This window comes from Calypte anna, chromosome 3 (assembly GCF_003957555.1).
Source record: "Calypte anna isolate BGI_N300 chromosome 3, bCalAnn1_v1.p, whole genome shotgun sequence".
NCBI classification, from domain to species: domain Eukaryota; kingdom Metazoa; phylum Chordata; class Aves; order Apodiformes; family Trochilidae; genus Calypte; species Calypte anna.
Window position 1 is genome coordinate 86,540,043 of NC_044246.1, and position 13,466 is coordinate 86,553,508.

The 13,466-nt window shown below is 35.5% G+C and overlaps 1 protein-coding gene across 2 annotated transcripts in view; it reads right to left on the reverse strand.

Moving 5' to 3' along the window:
* The window catches only part of SMAP1 (small ArfGAP 1), a 76,729-nt gene that overhangs the window by 24,827 nt on the left and 38,436 nt on the right, over window positions 1-13,466 (reverse strand). For both annotated transcript variants that reach the window (XM_030448074.1, XM_030448075.1), the window contains one exon: window positions 11,335-11,415. In XM_030448074.1, coding sequence (XP_030303934.1) covers window positions 11,335-11,415 — 81 coding nt within the window. The remainder of the gene's footprint in view (window positions 1-11,334; window positions 11,416-13,466) is intronic.

Sequence of the window (13,466 nt, forward strand, 5' to 3'; positions counted from 1 at the left end):
ACCAGTTAATGCCTCAAAACTTAGGCTACTTGTAGCAAATGATGAACTATGTTGTTTAACTAGCAAATAATCTGGAAAATAGTTATACTACATTGAATTTAGTGTGAGGGTGGTGAGACAGTGGAACAGGTTGCCCAGATAGGTTGTGGATGTCTCATCCATGGAATTGTTCAAGGCCAGGTTGGATGGGGAAAGGAACAACCTGGTCTAGTGGAAGGTGTCCCTCCCATGTTGGGGGGTTGGAACCAGACGATCTTTAAGGCCCCTTCCAACTCAGATGATTCAAAGATTCTATGAATCACAAGATATATTACAGTGGTATCATTATGAAGTTTTACAGACTACAGCATGAGACAAAAACCTGCACAGCAATAAAAACCAACCAACCAACCAAACAAAAAAACCCCAAAACAAAAAACCCTGCCACTCTTTATTTATAAAACTAGAATTATCTCAAACAATCAGCTAACCCAAGGGGAAAATAAGTTTATTACTTAAGAGTCTATTATGATTATTCCAATGAATCACACTCTCAGACACTGAACTACTCATGATAATGCAGGTCACCTAATTTAAGGCATTTATACCATGCAAAGCAACAAAAATGAACTGTCATTTTTGTCATTGTTAAATAGAATTATGGACACATGAAAGTAATTCATTCAAAACATATCTGAAGGAAAACGTTTTTTCAGTGGTCTTTGATCTACAGTTACATTTTAAAAACCTGGGTATATGGATTTAATTAGATTTTCAGTTAGGGCAAGGTATTTGTACAAGACTATGGAAAATATGTTATATCTTTAGTAATTTGAATTAAAAATTAGGAGAAAGCTCTTCTTTTATCTGGGTCTAGGCTAATTTGTTAACAGTACAGGAAAGTAGATTAAGACTATTCCTTTGCTATTACTTACTGAACACCTAGTACTATCATTTTATTTTAACTGAATTTAAAATGTTAGCTCAGATCTCATTTACTTCAGTCAATGTATTCCAAGAAGGCTTAAAACATCTCATGTCTTATATGTAGCTGTATCAGTTAAGCTCCTTTCAGGTCTATGCATCAGATGTTCTCAGAGACTCTTTCACACTGCTGGAAACAAGGTATGGAACTGTAGAAATACAATTTTCTTAAATGTATATATAGAAATGAATGTATATATAGCTATATATATATACACACACACACTAATTGTTGAGACTACAGCAAAATATCAAAGATTGAATATTTCTTTTTAAATTCTATTATAATCATGGATTGAACCTATATAATTATCATATTTGAAATACCAGTTGCATGCAATTATCATGATATATTATGTTCTTTAAGATGACAAGTTCAGAATAGGGTCTGGAGAAAAGAGGTCAAGCTCCTTCTCCCAGATCTGGTTTGTACTTGAAGAAAAAGCACCAAAAGATTGCAAGATGATTGCTAGGTAATAGTCACAAGAAGAAATCATAACTCTGCCATCCAGAGGGACTCTGACAGCTTTGAGGTGGGCCCGTGCAAACCCTATTAAGTTCAAAAAGGTCAAGTGCAAGGTCCTGCATCTAGGTTGGTGCAATCCTAAGCAGTTACTAGTAGGGCAGTGAATGGGTTGAGAACAGCTCTGAGGAGAAGGGACTTGGGAGTGTTGGTTGATGAGAAGCTCAACATGAGCTGGAAATGTGCACTAGCAGCCAAGGAAGTCAACCATACCCTGATCTGCATCAAAAGAAGCACGGTCAGCAAGTCAAGGGAGGTGATTCTCCCCCTTCTACTCTGCTCTTATGAGACCCCACCTGGAGCACTGTGTCCAGTTCTGGAGTCCCCAACACAGGAAATACCTGGACCTGTTAAAAGAGAGTCCAGAGCAGGGACATGAAGATGATGAAGGGGCTGGAGATCCTCTCCTGTGAAGACATGCTGAGACAGGTGGGGTTGTTCAGTTTGGAGAAGAGAAGGCTCCAGGGAGACCTTATATTAGCCTTCCAGTACTTGAAGGGGCCTACAGAAAAGCTGTAGAGGGCCTTGTTACAAGGGCCAGTAGCTATAGGAGGAGGGGGAACTGGAAGAGGGTAGATTTATTATGAAGAAACTTTTTAGTGTGAGAGTGGTGAGACATAGGAACAGGTTGCCAAGAGAAGTTGTGGATGCCCCCTGCCTGGAGGTGTTCAAGCCCAGGCTGTATGGGGCTCTGAGCAGCATGGTCTTGTGGGAGGGGCCCCTCCCATGCAGGGCAGTTGGAACTGGATGATCTTTAGGGCCCCTTCCAAATAATTTTATGATTCTAAGTAGGAACTGGAAGCTGAGGAAGGGATTACAAGACTACAGAGAAACTGGACATGTGATCTGCGCATAGAGGTACGACAGTTTTCTTGGGGTTCCAGGGAAAAGAATTTGAATAGAATTTGCTGCAGCTCTACAGTCATGAATGACTCAATTTCAACCCAGAAGCAAGGATCTGTTTATAAGTCCATAAAAGGCAGAGAAAAAAGCTGTTTATCATCAGTTTTCCTATTTTCTATTATCATGAAACTTGATTTAGATAATACCTAAGCACTGTACTTTTAATCCAGTGAAACCTATTTTTAAATATTTTAGAAGAAATCACTACGAAGCAGAAATACTAGACAGATACATCTTAAAGCTGTAGCTGAGCCAGTGTTCCATTAGAAGAACTATAAATCATACTAGGGCCAAAGTGTTTTACTGCACCTCAGTTAGCAAGCTGTGAAATGCAATAAATATTGGTTTTATTTTTATAGGCTGTTTATATACATCTTCAAGTTTTAGAGCAACATATTATGTTTATATGAACTCAGCTTCCATATTTCTACTCCATTTCTGCTGAGCCCATTAGCCTGGGCAAGACTGCAATAATGCAGCTATATTTGTTCCAGTTCCTCATTAAATTGTTTGCTTCTGTAACTTTCCTTCTGAAAATCCTTTGATTCATATATAAAACAACAACATTTCATCCAATCAGAACTAAGGGATATGTATTTGTAATTGCCTCTTCATATATCTCCAGACAAGAAAGAACCAAGTTCACAGTTAAATACCAATCCAGTACAAGCATTGCTTTATATCCCTATTCATGAAGGTATCCTTTGATACCAAGTGCTTTTTTACTGAAAAACGCTTTTTGCATTAAACTAATGTTCATCCAACATCAAAAACCTACACCCTTAGCCAGTCATCAGCTCAAAGCTTGGATCTTTCCAGACACTGATATCCTACTCACTGCCTAGTCCAACATGAATGTTCTACCTTATACACATCTGTATGAGCCCATGGGCACCTCCAGTACCTGTGACCTTGGACATGCTGACCCTTCAAAGTGGTTCTGCCAGGTCTATGACTTGCTTATTTGGGCAACCATTTCAGCATTTACACTGCCATTCAACCAAACTAATTTCTCTTACACCATTAAAATAGAATGTGTTTAAACGGAGGGAAAATATACATCGATTACTTATAATGTAAACTGAGGATCTGTAAGTATGTAAGACAAAAAAATCCAGTTATTTTAAGAAGCTTTGCATATTACTACACAGTGTAAAAGACACTATCTGCCAGCAGACAAGACTGCATGAACTTACTATCACATTAAGTACAATCCTTAAGCTAACAGATACCCTACCTTGCTAAGCAGATGTAGGGCAGATTTATTCTGAAACAGTAGACTGACAACTGCCACAGGGATAAGGCACAGAACTTCCTCCATTTTTCCAGCTGCAGGTGACAGTTTTATATAAGAAAGGTTTCAAGTAAAACTGAAAGACAACCTCATCCAGCTGCAACTCTTTTTTCAAGGAGACAGAAGGCAATTGGCTGCAGATAGGTTAACAGTGTTGATTGATAAATAAGCAATTTAGCATTAAAGAGATACTAGGCATTTGAGCAACTATTAAAAAATTAAGTGACTTAATTTAGTACCATACTTATAATCTCTTTTTGAGTGAAACTTTGTCCATTTTCTTAAAATTGTGTTAAGAGATCCTACCTCTACCACAGCAACAGTGCTACCTTGCAACTACCTTTTTAAGCTATTTGTGAAGACTCAATGACTTAACAGGATAAATGCCAGGGCCATAAAATTTTCAATGCAACCACTGTAGTGTCATAACATAAAACATAACATAAAAAATTTAATAGACCAAATAGTTATTCCCTTTAATAAAAAGCCACACAATCAGTATCTTATGCATGTCAACTGTTAATTTAAACTGGAAGACACTGAAAGTTGCATGACACTGGGGAAACTTGTTGAAATATGTTTCTCTTTTTTAAAAAGCAATTAAAAGCACAAGCTAATGTTGGAGCTTTTAGTATTGTCAGTGGCATCTAACATTATTTTTTTATGGAAACAAAGAGTTAACAATTTTACTTTTAAGTAAGATTTTCCCATCTGACAGTGACTACCCTGAGCCATCTTGATGGTGACACACTGGAGTGAAACCATCTTGCCTGAGGAGTTTAAGCACACTCCAGCTTAAGCACAGTAAAATTCAACAGAACACACAAAGACACTCAATTGCTTTGCTCATGCTCCAATACTTGCATTATTTTAGAAAAACAAAGGGAGCCTATAATTCAAAACAAGATAAGATTACTACAGTGACATTATTTACATTAAATTTATTTTTCCTGTTATCAGTTTAATCTTATCCGATTCTTACCCTGCTGTACATTTAGTTCTTTGTCTCACTTCTGTAAAGTGATACTTTCATATAAGTATCACTTAGTAAAAATTTCTTGCTTTTTGTTCTGGCATATTTGATTGTACACAATCTCCTAGCTAGTACAACAATTTTTATTTGCACTTTCAATGACACATGCTCCTGTAGTTTCCAATGTCTCAGCATGAGTAAGTCTTGGTCATCTAGAAGTTTTTACCTTAAGACAGCATCCATCAAATAATAAGACTGCTCATGCTTATTTAAACGTGTCTGCTTTTTTTTGTTGTTCCACATTCATATATGTAGATGTTGTCTTCCTAATTGTCTCAAAGTCACCAGGAAAAAAATCTGAAAATGCCATCTGTTAAAATAAATATTATCAACTGGAAACCTAGAGCAGTTCCAGGTTCTGACCCTACATGCAGCAAATATATACCTGAGGATCATTAAGACTGAAGACACTTAACAACACCTTTTTGTTAAAAAAAGTTTGGCAAGTTCAAAGGCAAATTTAACCAAAGCAGCTGAAACCCAAGCTTGTTCTTATAGTTTTAAGATTCTGTTTCTACATAACAAAATAAAAAAATACATTAAAATACTGTTCTGCTGCAGACCAGAGTTGTACAGATCAAGCTGATACTGAGGCTCAGGAAAAAAACATTATACCTTTCCTGTAGCTTGACTCCTTTTCCAACACTAAGAAGACAAATACCTTTCTTCCCATCTGACATAAAAAGGTTTTCTTTCAATTGCTTCTACCTGCAATATCTATTTCTTAATTGCTTTGTCTACAAGTCCCAATACGTAAATAAGAGCCATGACAGATTAATTTCATTAAGTAAGACTATTTTTCAAGGCAATCCTCACACATAAGGAGTCCTTTGTTACCTGCAGGGGAATGAATCACACGGTTTCGGGAAGAATCTAATTTGATTTGCCTTTCTCTCGATTAGCATTAGAAGCAACCAAAGAACCCAAAATAATCTGATCTCTTCCATAAGACTGAAGAGGTATGATTAGAAATGTAAAACCAGGTTGGGACAAGTCCATAAAATGCAGACTGAGAGAACAAGAAGCTTTAAAATCCTTCATTCACTGCAGGGGAAGGAGGCAGAGAAAAAGGGTTGTCCTATGTCTTAGCACTTACTCCTAAATCCCGAGCTTTAACTTGTACATACTTAGTTTGAATTTGTGAAAGCAAGAGTATAAATAAGAATGTATGCAACCTGAAGGTAAGCCACATTTCTATTTTTCTGTTCCTGTGATAACCACTTGATTCCTTATTTGTTATAATTTAAATTTATATTACATTCTATATAAAAAATATGAAGAAACATACATTTAAAATGAAATAGTTCAGAAAGGCAAAAATTGTTTAGACATTTAGGGGAACATTATTAACATTATTGAAGTGATTCACACACACACATGCTGTAAGAAGCTACTTGGTCCTAAGAAGCTACATTAAGTTCTTCCTATTTGGTGGGACGATGATCTGACACACTGTTTTTCCTACATGGAGCAGAAAAGCTGCTAATGTGATCTGCACTCAGTTTTATTTGAGGGGCTCTCTAGCACTTTTTAAATGCAAATGAACTTATGTCAGTACCTCCTTCATGCTGGCCATCTGGTGCTGGCTGCTGGTACATGCTGACTGAGAGGCAACAGCTCACTGTTACTGCTGGGTTAAAGATGGCAATTTAGTCCACACCTTGCAGAAGAAAACGAGCATTTGATATACTACCATTGAAAGATAACCTCTAACTGACCCATTCCTGTCACTTAAATCAACTCTATGCACAAACAAGAGCCAATTTCAAACTCAAGATGCAATATAATAAAACAAACTAAACACGTAGTGTCAAAAAGTACTTCAGTTAATCAATTTTAACTGCTGCAATCCTTCAGAAACATTCATCATCTTCATACACTCAGCAGAACGAAACGAGTCTTAACTCTGAATGTCAATATTTGTCTGTAAAAGCTCAAGTAGTTTAAGAAGAAAGTTTCTTCTTTACATCCTAACCACTTAACTTTACTGTCCCAATACAACACAATCCACCTTAAAAAGGCTAATTAGTTTAATGATAACTATGGCTTTCAATATGCAGTATTTTACTGTGAAACCATCATCATGCTTCATGCAAGTCTCCAACTGACATAGAACCTCTAAAGCAAATGCTACAGAAGCTACACCATGGCAAATCCAAGCACTGTAAATATATCCAGTGCCACAGATTTAGCTGAACTTTATAATTCTGGATATTAGAAATACTTGTAAAGTTTTCCAGGGACAGTTTTCCAAAGCACTTCTGGCTTAATTCTGTATTGCTGGCACTGAGGTATGTCAGGATTTTCTTTATTTAAGACCTAAAACTATATTAAAAGTTGAGCCCTACAAAAATCTGAAAGTTTTAAGACTAGAAATTGCCTCCCACTTTACTATTGGAGCACACCAATGTCTCACACTGTCATACCTATTCATGCTTTTTAAAATCAGTTTTGTACTGCAGATAGACATAAAAAAGGTTTTGAAAAAAAAAACCCAAAACAACCACAATTGTTCTAGATGCTCTGAAATTCAAAAAGTCTCATTCATACAGCTCAATCCAAGTTCTATTTTAAATCAAGTATTGAGCAATGGAAATACTTTACTCAATGAAGTACTCAATGCAATGCACTTGTATTAGCAGTCTTGCCAACTGCATGAAGAGTTTCCTGCCCATTCTGCAGATAGCATACCATTTGGTCATTCCCAAACACAGTTTTCCTCACTCATTTTTTGCAGATCTAATAGTCTCATTTAACCTTGGGCCACCCAAACCATTTACTTTAGTCCTGATCCCTCTGCCTACCTGGGTCTGCCCCCCATCTCTTTCCCTTCCATGCTTCTGCTTTCAATGGAAAACATGTACAAGGTGGATGGGGTGCACACAGAGCCTGCTCCCACATGCTGTGTGGAGCAGTGTTTTACTCTGTTCCCAAAGAGTCTGATTTGGGAAATTTCACCAACTTCAGCTGTGCAAAGGGAGTAATTAATAAAAGGGGAAGCTCCTCAGAAGCTGCTATTAAAAGCCTAGCTGATCTTCCTTATCTAGAATTTCAAAATTTTTCTGCAATGCAGGTAATATTGGTGGCCAAATTATTAACTTCCTTCCCTCCCCACTACAGGAAAGGCCTCTTACACTATCAAATTTATTTTTTTTTATCCAATTTAAAATGTCTTAATCTTATTTATGTATACAGAACACATAAGTATTGCTTTCATTGCATGAAAGTCTGGCTTGTGCTATTATTCTTGATATTGACCCACAAGAAGCATGCGATTAGCTCAGTTTGTTTATTTATTCTTGTAATTCAATTAATTTTATCTTGCTAAAATTGGTATTTCTGTTGCTTGCAAACAAGCTAGACTTTGGGCATTCCAGCTCCATGAAACCTGGCCGCAATTCCCACATAACGAAGGAATGGATAATAACTGTTCCAGCACTTTTATTGCAATTTTTCTTGGTTTTTTTCTGCAAAGTAACTGTAAGGATAAGGTTATTTTAAGCACAAGTACTGAAGAAACTTGAGGTCTGTAATTGTGGAAGTGGCATGAGGAAAGAAGGGATCCTGGGTAAAATATGCAAGTTACTCAGCTTTCTTCAATAATACTCAAAAAACCCACATTACATCTGCCAGTAGCTTGACAATGTTATTGTATTAAGAATTCTGCAGATCTGATGTGAAACATTATGTTGCTGGCTGCTTCCAATAAAATGCTAATCACTGCACTAGACTCAATCTGTAGCTGACATGGGAAGATTTCATTATATTACAAATTACCCAGTAATTCTGTCACAAAAAATAGAACAGCCCAGAAAAACCGAGTCAAACAAGTGTACCTGCTACTCACTGTTCTGCAGTAAATCCTTCTCATCTTGAGGAAATTCTACTCTACATTTGAAATGACTGTCTATGAACTTGAAATCTCTGGTTTTGAACATAAATTCATAAAAAATGTTTTCCACAAAAGCCAACTTAAGGACAAGATGATTCTTACTGAAAAACATTTCTTTTAGGAAAGCCCCACACTGTTAAATTAGTTAAAAGATTATCTCTTCTTTTACTTATCAAAGCATGCTAATCAACAAAGTGTCTTTTCTGCCACAGATACCTGACATATCAACACAATATTAGATTAATTCAGCTTACTAAATCAATGCTACAAGCTTTCAGCAATATTTCAAAATGCAACAGAAATCATGCTAGACATCCAGCTTGTTAAAGGATAAAGATCAGTTCTTCACACCAGGGAAAGGCTCTTCCATGGATGTAGGAGCAGATCAGTCAGTTCTATGAAGCAGGGATCAGAACATGACAACTGAATGTGAACACTTTAATCTTTAGATGCACATTCTTGTTTTAAGAGCTAAGAAGCTTATACTCAATGCAAGATATAAAAAAGAAGACACTGGGAACCTAAGGTTCATAGGAGCAGATGACACCCATAAAGAGATCTGACATTTTCTATAGCTTCAACTTTTTGTTGAAAACCTGTCCTTTTTCCCATCTTTACTGATTCTCCTACAGAATGGCTCACAAACACATTGCTTGGAATAACCAAGAGAAGTCTGAAAATTGTGTCAGAACTGCCAATTGCTTGGTCACATACTTTTAACTGATTAACTGATTAACTTCTCAAGCCAGGAATGTCTAGACTAGAGATATAACATGTCTACAATAAAGGCAACCAATGACTTCATATATGAAGTGTCCAAAATATTCCCACATTCTGTTTCCTTCTACAGAACGCTGAGAACCAGCATAAATACCCATCTACTGCTTGATATGGTTACTGAAAACATGATACTGTGGCCAAATGCCAGCATTCCCCTACTGGTTCAATGTACAATATTTTAAACATCCAATAGACAAGACTCTAAACTGATGTGAAGTGTACCATTATTAGTCAAACTGAGAAGAATACTAATGCTTATCAGCTCCATGAAGACAAACCACACCACAAAAGCAGCAATGTATTATTCCATACATAAAAGTAAAACTTTTAGTCCAAATACTCTCACCGATACTTTTCAGCAGAAAAGAAAGCATTTGATACAAGTTTTTTTTCCTTTAGATTGAGAAAGCGACTGCTGTTCTAAAATACGTGGTTTACAGTTTATTTTGAATGATACTCAAAAGCCTTGAAAAGCCTGAGCTTAAAAAAAAATCTCTAATTAATAAGATGACACATAGATGAATTCCATTTAAGCAATCAGTGCTGGCATATAAGTAATGAAATAAAATATGCTGCAGTATTTCAAACATTTTGCAGCTGTTACAACAGCCCTATTATATAATGCAGAAGACATATTGATCAAATTCCACATTTTGTAGTGCAAGCACTTAAAAATCCAAATACTTGTTTTTACTTGCTTATTCATTAACTGATAATGTAATAATATTTCACATGTAAATCTAGTTAGTGGCATTTGAATTGGTTTTTATTTCAAATGTTAAAGTAATCCCTCAAATATAACAATGCACTGCTGTCTTTTCTCCTATCCAAGCCTTTCCAGCCATGTGACAACGTTCAGGCATCCTTGCAAAGGGAGCCCCTCTTTCCCCAAAACCAGACCCTTGGGCTTTACAAAGACTTCCAAACCACAGCAATGTTTTCAGCCTTTATAACCACAATATATAACCACAGATTCTAAGAACCAGAATGAAACGGTTCATTTGACTGCCTGTAAAAATTAAATAATGAACAATTTTAATGTTTTGTCATTCACAGATATGCTTTAACCTGTTGCCATATGAATAAGGATATTCTTTTCCACCTCAGTGAAGCTACACAAACTGTCAAAGTTTTCTTCTGCACTAACATATTCCAAAACTTGTTTTCAATTTCATAAAAATAATATTCGTATTAGAGAGGGGCTTTCTTTTCTCCCTCCAAGTGTGTACATACTTCAGTATCTTGTTTTATTAAAAAAAAAATCCTATTTGAAAACTAAAGAAGAAATACATCTGCTGCTATAATGTATGAATAAACAACATTTTTCATAATTGTCACACTGCACTATTGGGGAATAAACCAACAGATGGAGACTCCAGTGCATTCTGTAGAGTACACTGCAGATCAGGACATACTGATGGATTCAAATCATCTGACAGAGGACATCTGTCTAAGATGACATTATTGCATTTAATACCAAAATTACACATTACATTTTTTTTAATATTAACTCTATGCAGAACTGTACAAGAAATTTTAATTGCACCTACATTGCTATAGCTGCTCATTGTGCTTTAATACAGCTGACTAAAGAAATGACTGATTTGTCTATCATTTTCTGTGACATTATATATTTGAATATTTTCAAGTTAACTAAAACACAGGTATTAATTCAGTTCCATAAAGTATAGCCTTATGTTTATAACAAATTAATTTATGACAAATGGTATTAAGTGATCATACAGCACTCAATAAAACTGAAAATTTTCTGTGCAATAATCACAATGGTACATCTTAAATCAACAGTACAAGAAAACAGTTCCTGTGAATTATTACTATTCATACACACACATACAAACACAGTAAAAAATTCATTTTTTCAAATCTTTTTACATGTCTAATATTATGTGTGATTTTTAAATAGTTGGGAAAAAACCTCTTCTTACCTTTTCAACTACTAACTGTTTCGATGGTTTTTCTGATTCTTTCTCTCTCTTTTTCTCTTCTTTCTTTTTTTCTTTTTCCTTCTGGGAAAAAAAAATAAGGATTTTTCTAGTAGTCAATAACTGCATTTGCAAACATACCGAATATCCATACTCACACAGGATATAAAGACAGATCTTTAGTTACTCCATTCCAATTCAGAGTTTATGGTTTTATCTGCTCTGCTTCCTGACATGACTCATTTTGCATCAACAGCAGTTCTAAAATACTGTAACTGAGAATTCAAGAAATTCACTATTTTCACCTTCTGCTTTTAAGCAGAAGGAAAAAATAACTAGCATTGCTTCTCAGCTAAGCAGATCCAAAAAGAAAAAAATAAATCTACAAGTACTCCATTAACTCAGATAACCTCTGTCACTAGGGAAGATGCCAGTCTCTTTGATAGCTTTCTGCTGTTACTAATTTTTAAAAGCTATTCTAGTAGTCTTAAAAAAAGACTCCTGAATGTAAAAAGTAGACTTAGGCCATATGACAAAACTGCTGAGTCATAAGACATTAACTTGTTTCAGAAAGAGAAAACCTAGGAGATCTCCTTACTTTGAATGCATCATAGTGGCTTTACGGAAGTTTTTTCATATTAGTTTTGAGTGAATAAATATTACAATATTACAGATCCAGTCTGACTGAAGAAAAGCACAAGATATTCCTTAAAGCACCATCATATAGAGCAGACCAAGACGTTTTTGGCCTGTAATTACTTTGACAGTCTTAGTAGTGATTTCTAAGAACAAGGAGGGCCTGCAGTAAGCTTCATATGGTAAACATTCTATAATGGTGACCAAATAAAAATAAATGTCTCTGATTGCCCTTTAAAAAAAAAACCCTGAGAGCAGTTTCAAATTAAAAATTTGAGGACATAAATTGTTCACCAGTTTTTCTGCTTCCACAAAACCTACAGGAACCCTCTTGATTCCCAGTGACTTTATTTACGTTCACATTTTCACTATGGACTTGAAACCCCATAATTCCTTTATCTTCATGCTTCAGAATTTCAATATGCAAGCTTTCTGCTTCAGTTCCATTAGATAAAAATGAATTCGGACTAAATAAAAACATTTCTCAGATGCAGCATTCATGTCAGAACTTCAACCCAAGGGCTTCATTACTTGCAAAATCAGTCAAAAGGCACAATGAAGATAATAAAATGAAATTGGTTTTGTAATGGCCTTAAATTCTAAGCAAAAATTATTCATTCTTTCCCTTAAGATTAATTTCCAACAACATAGCATGATAGTTACGCAGAGGAATTTGCAAATTTTAATGGATCAAAACAGGCAAGTAAGAAAAGATAGGCAAGTTCATTCCTAGTGTCTGCTGCTATTCTTGGGTACAATTTAAAATACATGGCAAATTTAAAATAATTTAAATAACCTATAGCATCTCCACTTTTTCTGTATATGGAAGAAAAAACCATGATTTATGTTTAGAACTTACTTCATAAGCTCTATACAGTCTCCATTTAGAGTGAAGTATCCAAAAAAGCCTAACACTGAGCATTCACATTCTAAAAATAATGTATTTCATTATTGTTGCAAATTGTGTCACTTACTGAAAGCTCATAGAAATGATGCTTCATCTACTGCTTGTGTGTTAAGTTTTTCAAAGATCCTTCTAACCAATAAAGGTAATGTCAACACATGGACACATATGCCAGCTAGAAGGGATATTAAAACCAGTATGAGTTAACTGAAGTGTCACTGAATTAATTCTGTGTTTTACTACAAGGAGATTGAACTAAATGGTTGAAACAGTACTTATAATTTAGATTCTGAAACAAGTAATATAAAAAAAATCCAAAAACTATTCCTCAGGAGACAGGACAATGTCGCTCATGCCCATTAAGTGGGAATGAAATGGTGTTTCCACAGTTTTGTAACATAAAAACGTGAGCAGAACCAGAATTTTGACATATAAACACCAAGAGGTAACAATCACAACACATGATTTGTCTGACTGTATCAGTTCCTTTCACCTACCTAGTCCAGGAAGCAAGGAGAGAAGGATTTTAAATCCTGGAAGTATTACGAGCAACTCAAGTTCTCTGCTTACCTCAAGAGAAATTACTTTCTAGAGA